Source organism: Eulemur rufifrons, chromosome 3 (assembly GCF_041146395.1).
Source record: "Eulemur rufifrons isolate Redbay chromosome 3, OSU_ERuf_1, whole genome shotgun sequence".
NCBI classification, from domain to species: domain Eukaryota; kingdom Metazoa; phylum Chordata; class Mammalia; order Primates; family Lemuridae; genus Eulemur; species Eulemur rufifrons.
Window position 1 is genome coordinate 40,547,985 of NC_090985.1, and position 13,368 is coordinate 40,561,352.

General features: G+C 43.4%; 1 protein-coding gene and 1 non-coding gene across 2 annotated transcripts in view; both read left to right on the forward strand.

The window, feature by feature from the left end:
- ANXA13 (annexin A13) overlaps positions 1–13,368 on the forward strand; it is a 52,346-nt gene that overhangs the window by 10,198 nt on the left and 28,780 nt on the right. The window contains exon 3 of the mRNA XM_069466016.1: positions 12,790–12,865. Coding sequence (XP_069322117.1) covers positions 12,790–12,865 — 76 coding nt within the window. The remainder of the gene's footprint in view (positions 1–12,789; positions 12,866–13,368) is intronic.
- On the forward strand, positions 5,394–5,534 carry LOC138382027 (U4 spliceosomal RNA). The gene has a single exon (XR_011233209.1). It is a non-coding gene; the product is annotated as a U4 spliceosomal RNA (small nuclear RNA).

The following is a 13,368-nucleotide window of genomic DNA, read 5'->3' on the forward strand; positions in this document are numbered from 1 at the left end:
GCCCACAGCATTAAGGCACTAAATGTTGAAGAGCCTTAAAGTCAGGTGTCTTTGCTCCTACTCTATCCTGCTGTCACCTCTGACAGGTAAATATCATGTCAGCATGTACAACCCAGACAGCACAGCCTGAGAAAGCTTGTCTTTCTGGGAAATGACCTAACTATACCAATCTTCATTAAAAGGTGCTAAAATGCCAACGTAGAAGTAATCTCAAATGTAGGAGAAAGGCCATTTTTTAATCTAAAAGGTTCCACTCATTTTTTCAGAGTACACAGTAAATCATGTTGAGCTCTGATCCAAATGGATGTTTTTCTACTTTCAGCTTTGTTTGTGAAATGATACAAATATTCCCACCGATGTAGAGTGGTGGCCAATCACTTAATAGTCACATGTGTCACTGCTGAGCTGCATCTCTGCAAGGGGGTTCGACAGCAACGAGCAGCTGTGTAACGTTCCCAGCACCCTAAAGTGGGCAGAGCTCGGGCTTCCCTCCCCGCTCTCTGATCCACCCTGACAATTAATAAGCTTCTAATGGTGGGGTCCAAGTGCAAAGAGAACCTAACTTTGCTGTTAGTTGGTGTGATCATGGAGACTCCCAATGAAAATAGAATAATAACTACATAATAAAATACCAAATATTCTTGCAAGATTCAAACTGTGCTTAAATATACCCAACAAAGTATACTGGCAAATATATTTTTTCTATTTAGTAGTTTTACTTTTTTGTGCTGCCAAGCTTTTAAGTGGATTTTTATTTAAAAAAAAAAAAGCAAGACTTTTTATCAAATTTATTGTCCCAAGGAAACCATGCCCAAGAAACAATCAACTTAATGAAATCAATATGTCACTAATCACCCAAGATTTATGTTTAAGATGTGAATGGCCCCTCTATTCTGCCTCAGTGTGCCCATCAATCTCTACTAACCATATCTGTGGAAATGTCAGCAGGATATTTCATGGCTCTAAATTCATAAACTTTCATAGTACAATAAATACTTTCCCTTCATACTAACTGGCTTCAAAATACAAATGTGTAACCAGTTAGAGGTAAAAGAACATTTCCCTGACAGAGATGGGAGTTTGGGTTTTTCTATAAGCAAGTAGGTGACCCTGGGCAGGTGACTGAACAGCCAGGCCTCAGTTTCTTTATTTGTAAAGTGAGAGGATTGGATACATTCCATGTTTTCTAGACTTCGAACTTAGGTAGGACCTTCATGATTGCTGCCAAATATATGTGTCATCTGTTCTAATAGTTCTATTAATTATTTTCCTTAAATCCGCTCACTTTTAAAAATATAAATCAATTTATCTTAAAAGGAAACTTTATATTTGTACCATAAATGGGACATTAGTATCAGTTGACATAAATGTAGATAACTAAATGAAAGCAAAAAACAATGTATTAAATTCTAACTAAATTCTAACTAAATTTGATGTTTCCAGCTGAAGGCTCAGATCCCATCACCTGTTCTCTGACTAGAAAAAGACCTATTTGCGTGGGATAGAGCAGGAGTTCACAAAATAAATATTTGAGGCTTGGTGGGCCATATAGCCTCTGGAACAAGTATGTAACTCTGCTATTGTAGCATGAAAGCAGCCATCAACCAAATGTAAGTAAATGGGTTGGCTATGTTCCAATAAAACTTTATTGACAAACACAAATGATGGGCTGCATATGGCCCACAGTCTATACTTTGCCAAGCCCTGGGTTAGATGAGCATGAAAGACACACTATCATCAAGTAAAAACTTAATCAGAAGAGCTGAGAAAGAATTTAGGAAAGAATTCCATTTCCAGTTGGAGATCCAGTGGGTTTTAATGCCTTCAGTGTTCCATGTCACCAGGTTGGAAAAACCGAGGTTTAATTTCCACTCTAAGATTTTATGATAAACCTCTTGCCTTTATCTTTAGCATCTTCGGTAAGGTCTAGGATTTCTTACCTGTGTAAATCCTTGGCACATTTTTAAGTTGTCTTCCTCCTTCATTGGGATGTTAATAGGGAAAGTTTTTAATTTCTCTCAGACTAATGGTTCTTGACCCTAGCTGTACATTAGAATTGTCTGGGGAGCTATAAAAATACCTGTATCTGGTATATACCCATACTTCAGAGATTCTGATTTAGTAGCACCAGGTCGGGACTCAGATGTGTATATTTTAAAGCATCCCAAATGATTCTGATGTGCAACCAGAGTTGAAAAGCCACTAATCTATATCTTGGCCAGGTCATCTCCCTCAGAGTCCATTATTTCCTCCATTTGGTATTTGTTCTAAGGGCACCAAACTCTATTTATTAATAGCTCAGACTGTTTCACTCCTGAAAGTCTTGGGACTTCACTTTCGTTTGTGATTTCTGTTGTTCCTCCAGATGAGGTCTGATTGAGCCCTCCCAGATACCCTGGTTACATTTACTATTCATCTTTTCATTCTGCTTCATCACCCTAGAAGGCTTGACATCATTCTAAGCTCAAGATGTCTAGCTGAATAAGTTTTCTCTTCCCCTCGTCTGTCCCCTCTACTATACTGACCCCTGCCATTAATACAAACTGGAGCAAAGCCAGGATGCAAAGGGAAAGGCATTTAGTATATTCTGTAACATACAAAGGAAGAAGATTCCTCCTGCTCTGGAAGGGAAGAGAAATGCCTCATGGCTGCAGAGAAGACTTACTCCATCCATTCATCTGAACTTTCATTAATACATAAACATTTATCAAGTGCCTACAGTGTGCCAGGCATTGTGCTAGGTGCTGTGGATATGACAATGAATATGACAGAGACCTCGCCTCCAAAAAGCCTACAGTCTAGGGAAAGAAACAGACTAGTGAATAGGTATAGTAATGTATCTTTAAGGGGATCTGCTAGAATTCTCTAGAGCAGAGTGTAAGCACAAAAGAGAAAGTCAGTGGTGTGCTAGAAAATGTCTCACAACCAGCTCTCCAGGGGAAAACAAAAACCTAATTTGTGGTGTTTGCCAATTTCCATAGTGTAAATACTTTCACCATGGCTGATTTTAAGTTACCAGTGAGACCTCACTAAACACAGAGTTGGGAAGAGATGCACACAATTGGCTCTTGCAAGCTTGCAAAGTCAGCCCCAGCTAAGGTGACCAACCATCCTGGCTTACCTGTAACTGTCTCAATTTTAGCACTGAAAGACCCACATCCCAGGAAACCCCTCAGTCCCGGGCAGTTAAACAGCTGGTCACCTTAGCTCCAGCACACCACTGGAAGAAAGTCCTCAGTTCTTCCCAGGAGGGTAAAGAATGGTTTCAGAAAGGTGAGGCTTCCGCATATTTTCTTAAGTAGATACAGTCTGCGCTGTTGCCAATGGAACCAGTGGCAACCAAGTGTTTAAAAAATGGAGGGACATTTTTGTTGTCAATGTTGTCAATCCAAATTTCTTTGGTCCTCTGAGGACTTGGGAAGTCACAGTGAGGAATACACTTGCAGTCTCCCCCCTCTCCCTCCCCTACCTCACACTGATGGGCCCCTTGGGAATAAGACAAATCAGAAGTCAATTTGCATAGATTCTGTCAGGCGGGAAGAAGTGACATTTTGCCTATGAAAATATTTGGCAATTTATCAGGCAGTCACCCAAAAAGATGTAAGCATATTGGGAAGCTTGGCCATCCGCTGGCTTCATGCCTTTTCAGCCTTCAAAATGCTTCTGCTAAAATCAATCCCTGTGGCACCCTGTAGTCTTTTAGCTGTGATCCCTCCTCTCCTCTGAGGGAATGATACTTTAGGAAACGGGGAAATGGAAGTTTTCATGTGAGATGAGGAGAGGAGGAGGGGGAGGAGGAGGAAGCATTCTGAGAGCCTTTGAAGGGCAGAAAGGCTAATTCCTGACCCTGGAGCATCATAATGAAGCCTCCCTGCCCAGCACTCTCATGTCGTCTTATTTAACCTTCCTGAGATTCTGCCAGGTAGGGCAGGTATTAGTCCCAGTTTACAAATGAGAAGCAGAAAACATGGTTCCATTTGAATCGGAAGGAACACTGGGAGAATTTGACAATAGTGCCTCTCCTGCACACACACTTTGCCCACGGGGAGATGGCGGTCCGTTTTGTCCTATAAATAGTGATAACCGGACTTCATTTTTCATTTCATTTTCTATTTTCTCATCATCAAGAATATTTATTGATCCCACAGCTATGCAAGGGATTCTTGGCTTCCCTGGTCAGTGGACAAGTCTTAGGTCTCAACTAGTGTTTTCATGAAAGACCAGCAGTCCAAGAGTTGAACTGAGCTTTTACATTACTACATTTTTAAAAGAAATAATTTTGACAGGGGCCAAAGAATCAGTTGAGAAGGCAATAGTAGAGTTTCTGAATCCAGACTGTGTGAGTTTGATTTCTTATTCCATCACTTACTAGCTGTGTGACTTTGGGCAAGTTATGAACTTCTTTCTGTGTCTCGGTTTCCCTCATCTGCAAAATAGGAGGCAATAATACCTACCTCATAGGCTTGTTCTGAGGATTAAATGATTTACTATATGTAATTATCTGGGCTAGTGCCTGGCACACAGTGAGTGCTCTATATTTTGCTGTCATTCTCAATTTTAAGTTTTTCTACCATAAATTTCTCTTAGACCTTTATCCCCTGCTATTACTTATCTGTAAATACAAAGTGGTTTCTAATTTAGGATAAACTTATATAATCATTTTGAGTTTACTATAGTAGACTCCCAATTTTAAAAGCACCACACGAAGCACCATGTAAAGGGCTTTTTCAACACGCAACAGGAACCAAGTCAAGATGGAAGGAAGTAATAAAAATAACAGTAATAAATAACACCAGGTGTCAGTCTCCTGCCAAGGATGTTTGATAAATAGCCTAAAACCCATGAGGTAGGTGCTATCATAACCATGTTTCAGATGGGAAAACAGACTGAGAAAAGATAAGGAGGGAAATTAGCATCATGCCTGGTTCAAAGGCAGATATCTGTGAGCAAGGAGGCAGAACCCATGTGACCGCAAAGAAGTCCCTTCCCCAAACTAGACTCAGTTTCCTCAACTCTGTGATGTTCTTAAAATCCATATAAGGCAGATTTACAATGGAATATGACTCAGCCTCAAAAAAGAAGGAAATTCTGCCATTGGTGACAACCCGAATGAACCTAGAGGACATTATGTTAGATGAAATAAGCCAGTTATAGAAGGATAAATACTGCACGACTTCACTTATGTGTAGTACCTAAGATAGTCAAACTCACAGAAGCAGAGAACAGAACCGTGGTTTCCGGGGGCCAGAGGGAAGGGAAATGAGGAGTTGTTGAATTGGTACAAAGTTTTGGCTATGCAAGATGTATTGGTTCTAGAGATCTGCTGTACAGCATAGGACGTAAAGTCAACAATACTCTTACGCACTTAAAATTTTGTTAAGAGGGTAGATCTCAGCCTTGTACGGTGACAGAATCGTAGCCAATGAGGTTTATCCAAGGCACGATTACTGCTAATTGAAAACTTTTCCCAATATCCCACGATGATGACTTGAAATATAGTCAGCATTGGCAATTTTTAACAGCCTCTACGGAGACTGAATTAAAAAAAAAAGAAAGAAAGAAAAGAAAAGAAAAGAAAAGTATAAGAATTTGCATTTTTGCAAAAAAAAATTAAAAAAAGAGGGTAGATCTCAATTTAAGTGTACTTACCACACACACACGCATACACACACAGGACTCAAGGAAGCCTTCAGAGGTGATGGATATGTTTATTACCTTGATTGTGGCAATGCACATGTCCAAATTCACCACATTGTATACATTAAATATGTGCAATTTATTGTATATTAATTGTACCTCAGTAAAGCTGTTTTAAAATTTTTTCCAGGAGTTTTATAAAAAACAAAAATCTGTACAAGGCAGGTTTAGCCAGAATCCCCGACATTGGCTCAAGGTACCATTTCCTAGCAGTGGCAATGGTGACTGCTTCTACCGAGGACAATCCAGGCATGGCCGAGGCTCTGCCCTGCACAGCCTTCACCTGCGGTGTGGAGCTCCTGCCTAATTTTTGCTCCTGCCTGATAAGCCCAGGCCACTACCTGGTTCTGATCCTGGCCCTTGTTTTTAATCTCCTCAGCCTCCTTATTTTGTGCCGGCTCAAACAGCAGCTCTTTGGATCAGCGTGCAGCGAGCCCTCTGCCCTCTGCTCCCGGCACTTGCTGAGGGCTCTCTTGGCTCACAGCCTGGACACCCAGCAACCACTTTCAAATATTTACCGAGCAGAGTGCAGCAAGCCAGAGCTTCTGAGGAACTGCGCTGGAAATATTAAACAAGCAGAATGTCACTCCCATGGCATTTTGATAATACTTTCAGCGTTTGCAAATGACCCTTACATCCTTGTGTCACCAAGCATCCCACCTCCTACGTGCCACCACCCGCGTGCTTGCTGTAATGCAGCCTTGCACTACCGCATCCCGAACACGACTGCATCTAAACCTCGCACGACCCCATGAGCAGGTGTGTCCCCACTTTAAAGATGAGACAACTAAGGCTCAGAGAGATGAGTCAGCTTGCCCAAGGTGGTACAACCAGCAAAAGGCAAAGCAGTAATTGAACACAGTGGGTCTGACTCCCAAGTCCACACTATGTGGATTCTATGTCATGTTTAGATGTGATCATTGACAGGTCATAGTAACACGCAAGCACACAGACCCTGAAAGCATCATGTTGTCACCTCTGCCTGGCTTGTCCTCCCCCGCACCGCCACTCCTCCCTTTTATTGTATTGCTTGCCTAACTCCTACTTGTCTTTCCAGAACCAGCACAAACGTCAACTACTCCATGAAAATTCCTCTTTCTCCTCTCAACAATTTGCACCCAAAGTGCTTTCTACATCAATGCAATTGTCGTGTGTCTATTTACGTGTTTATTTCTCTGGGGCCAAGGACTGGGCTTCATAGATCATTGTGTCCCCCTCACCTGGGTAGTGCTTAGCACACAATAGATCTTCAATGCTTCGCTGAAGGAAGGGAAGGGAGAAAAGAAGGGAGGAAGGAGGAGGAAGGAGAAAAAAAAGAGGAAAAAGAGGAGGGAGGAGAGGAAGGAGGGAGAGAGGGAGGAACTACTCAGAGGAGAGTTTAATTTGTCTGACAGATATTTCTTAATTAACTCACACGTGTCTCATGAGACAGTCTTTTCTTATTGCCCAGTCTTGAAGCTATTCAAATAGAAAATGGGGACACGAGGACTGATGAGTATGAGTGTACTGAAGTGTGAGTGTATTTATGTCTGTGTTCTGGAAAATCCTGGTTACTATATAATGCACAGAGCAACCAATTTTCAAACCATCCACCTCAGCAAACCCCTTCACAAACTCCATCCCCAGAGTTTGCTGCAACCAACCTGGAAGAAGATTTTCCTAGAATGTTCCATTTCTATCATAAGAGTTAAGATTTCCTTAAACTGGACTGGGACAGAAGGTGCTTGATCAGGAGTCTGTTTTTCCATTGTGGCCCTTCTGGCTGGGAGTATCAGGAACCTGGTACAAGAGATGACCTTCCTCGTGGGCAGTCGTCATGCTGAAACAGGAAGGTGTCTGAGTCATTTCACAGAGTGGGTGTTTTCAGCATTCTTTCTGCCCAGGTGACACTGCTTCCTGGGATCATAGCATCGCAGCTTATTTTCTAGGCCTCCTCCCTGGAGAGAAATGGATCGTTCACTTCCTTGTGTTGGAGGAAGGAACATAGAGACACAGAGAATGACATGTAGAGCTACTAGAAGAAAGAAAAGCCAAGGTGGCAAGTTCCCCGGCCGCAGGGTGCCTCGTTCATGCACGAGGCTGTGCCGTTTGTAGAACTGACAGTATTGCTTCCATTTTGAAACTGAGGTACAGGTATGACGGCAAGCACCTGAGAGGGGTTGGGTCCCAAGGAGATCCTCACAGCCCATGAGGTGTGAACTATCACACTTGTCAAACAAGACAGTTAGCAAGGTGTGGTGTTGGGCCATCATGCAGGCCACCTGGACTCCACAGCCTAAACTTGAAACCACGTGACTGCCCTGTGTTAAATACACATCTGGAACTCCAGATCCAAGCAGCAGGTGACAGATGAAAAACTGATCCTTAGAGAGCCATTTACAAGGTGAAAACTCCTCAAGCAGGAAGGGGTTTTGAAATATTCTGGAAAGTTCATTGCTGATCTGCCTTCGGCAAATATTAATTGTTTATATTTACTGAGCCCATGCTCTCTGCTAGGCTTCATGGAATTCTTCCAAGAGCCTCACAAGGTAGATACTATTACTATCCTCATTTACCATAAAGAAACCACAGCACAGAGAGGTTCCGTAACTTGCCCAAGGTAACACAGCTAATAAGCAGTGGTGCTGGAATTCAAATCCAGTCTAATGAGAAAGCTATGTTCTTACGAATATTATAACTTCAGTGGCCAACTATTATAAACATGATGTTGTTTGGGACATTGTAAGACATATATTCAACAAGTTTGGAAGATATCTGTCAATATGTTCTAAACTTATTGAATCAAAATATGCAGAATTAAAAACCTATATATTATATATGATACGTACGTATGTGTATATATGTCTTCATATATATCTTCCAAATTTGTTAAATTTAAATATGCAGAATTGAAATCTGCATAAATGTTACTTTATAAAATATTATATAAGACAAAAAGCCAAGAGACAGCCCAAAGCGGCGGGGGAAGGACAGACATATGTGTAGCTCCCTATATCACTGACACCTGAAAAGTTATTCCACGTAAGCCTCAAACCTTGCAAGGTACAGACTGCCTTCACTTCAGAGATGAGGAAATGGTGGCTTAGAGGGTAATGGTCCAAGTTCATACGGCTGCTAAGAGACAGAGCCACATTCAAACCAATGGGCTCAAAGCCTAGACTTCTAAAGTCATTTTTATTGACATTTAATATCTTATGTTGTCTTTATCTGTTTCCTGAGTGTCAGTGCAAGTGCTGATAAAAAACAAATCAAAAGAAAACAAAACCAGGAACACTGCAGAGAAAGCAAGTGGAATATCTGTGCTTTCGCCTAAAGCCTCACAAAGTGTCTGAGCCCATCCTGGAGACCCCTGTGTGCCATTCAGTGTCACATTCCCACTTTATGTGGCTGTTCTGCCCAGTGGCTTCAGGTTTCACAAACTAAATCTCCTGATGGACAAACAGGCCCGAGGCCCCAAAGTCAGCTGCCTGTCCTGGGAACAATGAACAATGGATGTGGAATGTGGGTTCTGCATACATTCCGGAGAAGTTTGGTACCCAGCTCACGGGAACAAGCCATAGGACACCCCTTCCATCAACACTGGGCATCACTGATGAATACATCCATTGTGGAGGCTGCCCCAGCCACACAGAGGGGAAAGTGCCAAGCAGACTGTTTTCTTTTGCTCTTTTTTCAAAAATCCCATCACATGATTCCTGCACTCCGACATCAGATATCCTGCTGTTGCAAGGAACAAGACTGGATTCTTTTCTCGAGCGGGTTAGGAAAGATAACCAACATGGCTAACCGTGGTTCCTGCAAGAAGACAGGGCTGTGACTTCACCCTGCCCGGGTGATGGCCGTGGCCTCCAACATAGACCCTGAACCCACGTTATTTGTTAAGCAAAAAAGAAAAAAAACTAAGTCCCAATGTCACCTCCATTCCTGACACATGGTTCAACACTCTTCCACTGCACCCCCAGATATCAGAGTTATTTTGGATAAAATGACAGTGATTTACTAATGTTTTTTGGTCCTGGATAACAAACTGGACATGTTCAGAGGATTCTTTTGTCCCATCCCTCAGCATGTATAATTCTATGATTTTTGTATTATGGAATGACCTTCCCAAAACAGTAAGAGGGTGAGGGACAAGAATGTCACTTTATATCTGCCACAGTGAGAAAGTTCTGGGTCTAGCCCTGACACCCACTCAGACGTTACCTGGCCAGGTGATTGTAGACAAGTCTCCACATGGCCTCTGCCAGTGTTCACAGCTTCTTTACTCAAATGAGGAAAAGGTGCCCGTCTAGGGGAGGTGGCCCTGCCAGCACCGAGCTTGGCAAGTGTCCCCCAGCAGGATTCCAGCCGGGCCCTTGGCCGGGGCCCTCGGGCAAGGCATGACCTGCACAGCCATTCCCACAGCCCTGTGTCTCCGTTTCAATGTGTCAGTTGTGAAGTGGGACAGATGATAAGTGTCCCACCAAAGTCTCTGCACTGTGAGGCTAAAATGCATATAGAACAGCTTATGAGTTAGCCTGTTAGGAAGAGATCTCTGTGCCCTCGTTCCATTCCACCTCACTCCCCAAGCCCTCCGTTGTACTTCTGATGAAAAGCAAAGACGCCATTTACTCCTTTGAGGTTGCTACTTCCACACTCAGAGAACCATCTCCTGAGCAATGTGATTACAAGGCAGGGTGGGCTTCGTAAGTGTGCAGCTGCACAGGGCCCCACGCTCAGAAGGGCCCTGCGCTTGGTTTAATGCTCTGACGTCACCATACTGAGATTCTTAATAATGTTTGAGCAAGGAGCCCTGCACTTTCCCTTTGCTCTGAGCCCCACAAATGACGTAGCTGGTTGTGCCAAGAAGCCTTCAAAAGCACCAAATCACTTTCTTATGCCCCACAAAAGATCTGGATAAGGAAATGGGATGTGTCGCCCCTCTACTGGAGGTACAGGCCCTGGTCATAGAATGTGAGGCAGGATGGTGCAGTGGGCAGCACACGGGTTTAGGAGGCAAACCTCAGACTAGCTCCCTAACCCGTCTGAACCTGGCCAGGTTCCTCGTCTGTGAGACAGACTACTAATGCCCGCTCTTCCCTACAGATAATGAAGAAAAGGCCGTCAATTGCCTGGCCTGTGGCAAGTGTTCAGCAAATGCCTGTCCCCTCCTTGCTTGTTTCAGGAGCAGGTCCCTCAAGATGGGCCCACCCTCCCCCCACATCCCACAAGGCAGTAGGGTGACAGGGAGTCCTGAAGATCCCTTCTGCTCTAGAAGTGTATGATTCTGCACTAACCACGGCCTAGAACTCAGCCCTGCTCCAGCTCACGGATATTAGTCAGGACACTTTTCGTTGCAAGGGCAGAAACCCAACTCATATTAACTTAGACAAAAGAGAAGTTTGTTAGTTAATGAACTGGGAAATGCAAGGATACAGGCACTGGTGCATCTGAGGATTTATACAATGTCATTCAATCTCTCTCTCTCTCTCTCTCTCTCTCCTGCTCCCGTTATATAGTGCAGTGGTCCTCAACCTTTTTGGGGACCAGGGACCATTTTCATGGAAGACAATTTTTCCACAAATGGTAGGGGGATGGTTTCGGAATGATTCAAGAGCATTACATTTATTGTGCACTTTATTTCTATTATTACTACATTGCAATATATAATGAGATAATTCTACAACTCACCATAGGTTGGGGACCCCTGAAATAGTGGACAAAATCAAAATGGCCACTAACAGCCCTAGACTCACACTCTCTCAGCTTAGCAAGCCCAGTAGGGAGAGACATGTCTCTCTTTCAATATCTATGTCTCCACCATGGCAAATACTCTAATTGATCCTGCTTAAATTTCGTCCCCAGTCCTGAGCCAACCCTGACTGGCAGAGTGACAGGGCACATGCCCATGTGGGTGACTGCAGGCAGGACGATGGGGCCGAAGCCTCATGACTGACAGCACCAGCGAGACCACACGGGTGGGGGAGGGGAATCCCCCACAGGAACTAGGCATGCCCTGCACACAAATGCAACACCCCACCACGCCGTGTGTGGGTTACTGTTCTCTCCCACTAGCACCCAAGGAAATGAAGGGCAGGAGAATGGAATGGGGTGGTACTGGCAGCAGCACCTAAACCAGCCTTCATCGAAGGATGGGCAGTATATGGATACGTGTCACCAAGGAGAAGCTCCAAGAGGAATAGCAAACAGCTGAGAAAACTCAGGGTGTGTTCTAGGCTACTAGCTGCATGACTGCAATTAACCTCATATCTTTGAATTTTTATTTATTTTTTTTTTCTTTGAATTTTTATAATAGGAGTGATATATTTATTTTTATGGTTACCTTCTGTTTATGCAAACAATACTGGCTTTCTATTTTAGTGTTCATTGAAAGTTTCCCTTTTAAAATAACTTTAAGAAAAAAAGGTCAGTTGAAAGAAAAGTAATAAGCAAATAATACCATAGACATAGGTAACTGTGAACAAATTAGTGCATGTATCATGCCAATGGTGGGAGACAGCTCTGCACAGAACATAATCAGGACTTTCCTCCCCAAGGAGCACTAAAAAACCAAAAACTGTGCTCTTGCTGTTTCATATAGTATCTCTGACAAACTAATATATGTCTCTCATTGTAGGGATGGCAAAGATCCAGGCCACCAAATGAATCTGTAGTAAGATCCTAGAACCCTCAGAGTCTGGCCAGCAAAGCCTATTCCTTACACATAGCTGTGTCTCGTGGCAAAAGGGGAGGAGCAGCACTCCAGGACGTTGGCACACAGTGTTATTCTCTGTTTCAGAGACAGACACACAAAGGTGGGGTTGATGTGAAAATCGCTCGTCCTAGAGTTGGCCAGAATGATTGTCTTGAGAACAGAGGGGACCATTCTCCTGTGGCCATCCAAGGCCAGCTGGCCCCAAGGGGTACCAGCCACCTCTCTAGGGCCAGCGTTTCCCCAGCTGATTTCTGCATGTTCCCACGTGTAAAGTGTCAGCTGCTCCCTTGTTTGGATGACCACGTGGTCTTCCAATTAGCTACCGATTTTAGCCTGAAATAATTTAAGAATGCCTTTTTCACTTATTTTCATCTCACCTTTTCACTTATTTTCTCCAGGCCAAAGCAAGAAGTCACCAGGGTTTTGATGTGAATCAAGATGCCAAAAAGCTGAACAAAGCCTGCAAAGGAATGGGTACGAGAGATATTTTGTTTGCTAATTTACTTTTGAAGTTGATTAGGCTTGATCTCATGTCCAGCTTCCCCATGATGTTAGGAAGACAAACTCTTATCTTGTGTATTCCAAGCTAATGCAAGTTGATCACTTCTAATGGTCTCTTTATTAAAGTTCCAGAAATTTTAATCAGACCCTATTACTTTTCAGGATCCTATGTAACAGAAGTTGGGTATTGTGACATTTAACTTGACCTCAAGGCGAGGGAAACTTCATGAGAAGTGCAGTTCCCGCAATCCTAGTGCCATCCAAACCCCCTGCCCCTTTCACGGGAGGTGGTGGGGAGCTGGGCCTGATGTGAGCTGCCTTAGGGACCTGGGAGCTGCTTCTAGAAGTAGATCAGGCGCGTGCAAAACTGTGGCCAAGATCAAGAATCGAGGGTCAAAACCGGAGAGGCTGTTTACACCCAGGCCTAAGGGCCAGTGCATGACCAAGAGTTAAGGACTCAGTGAGAGGTCAGGAGT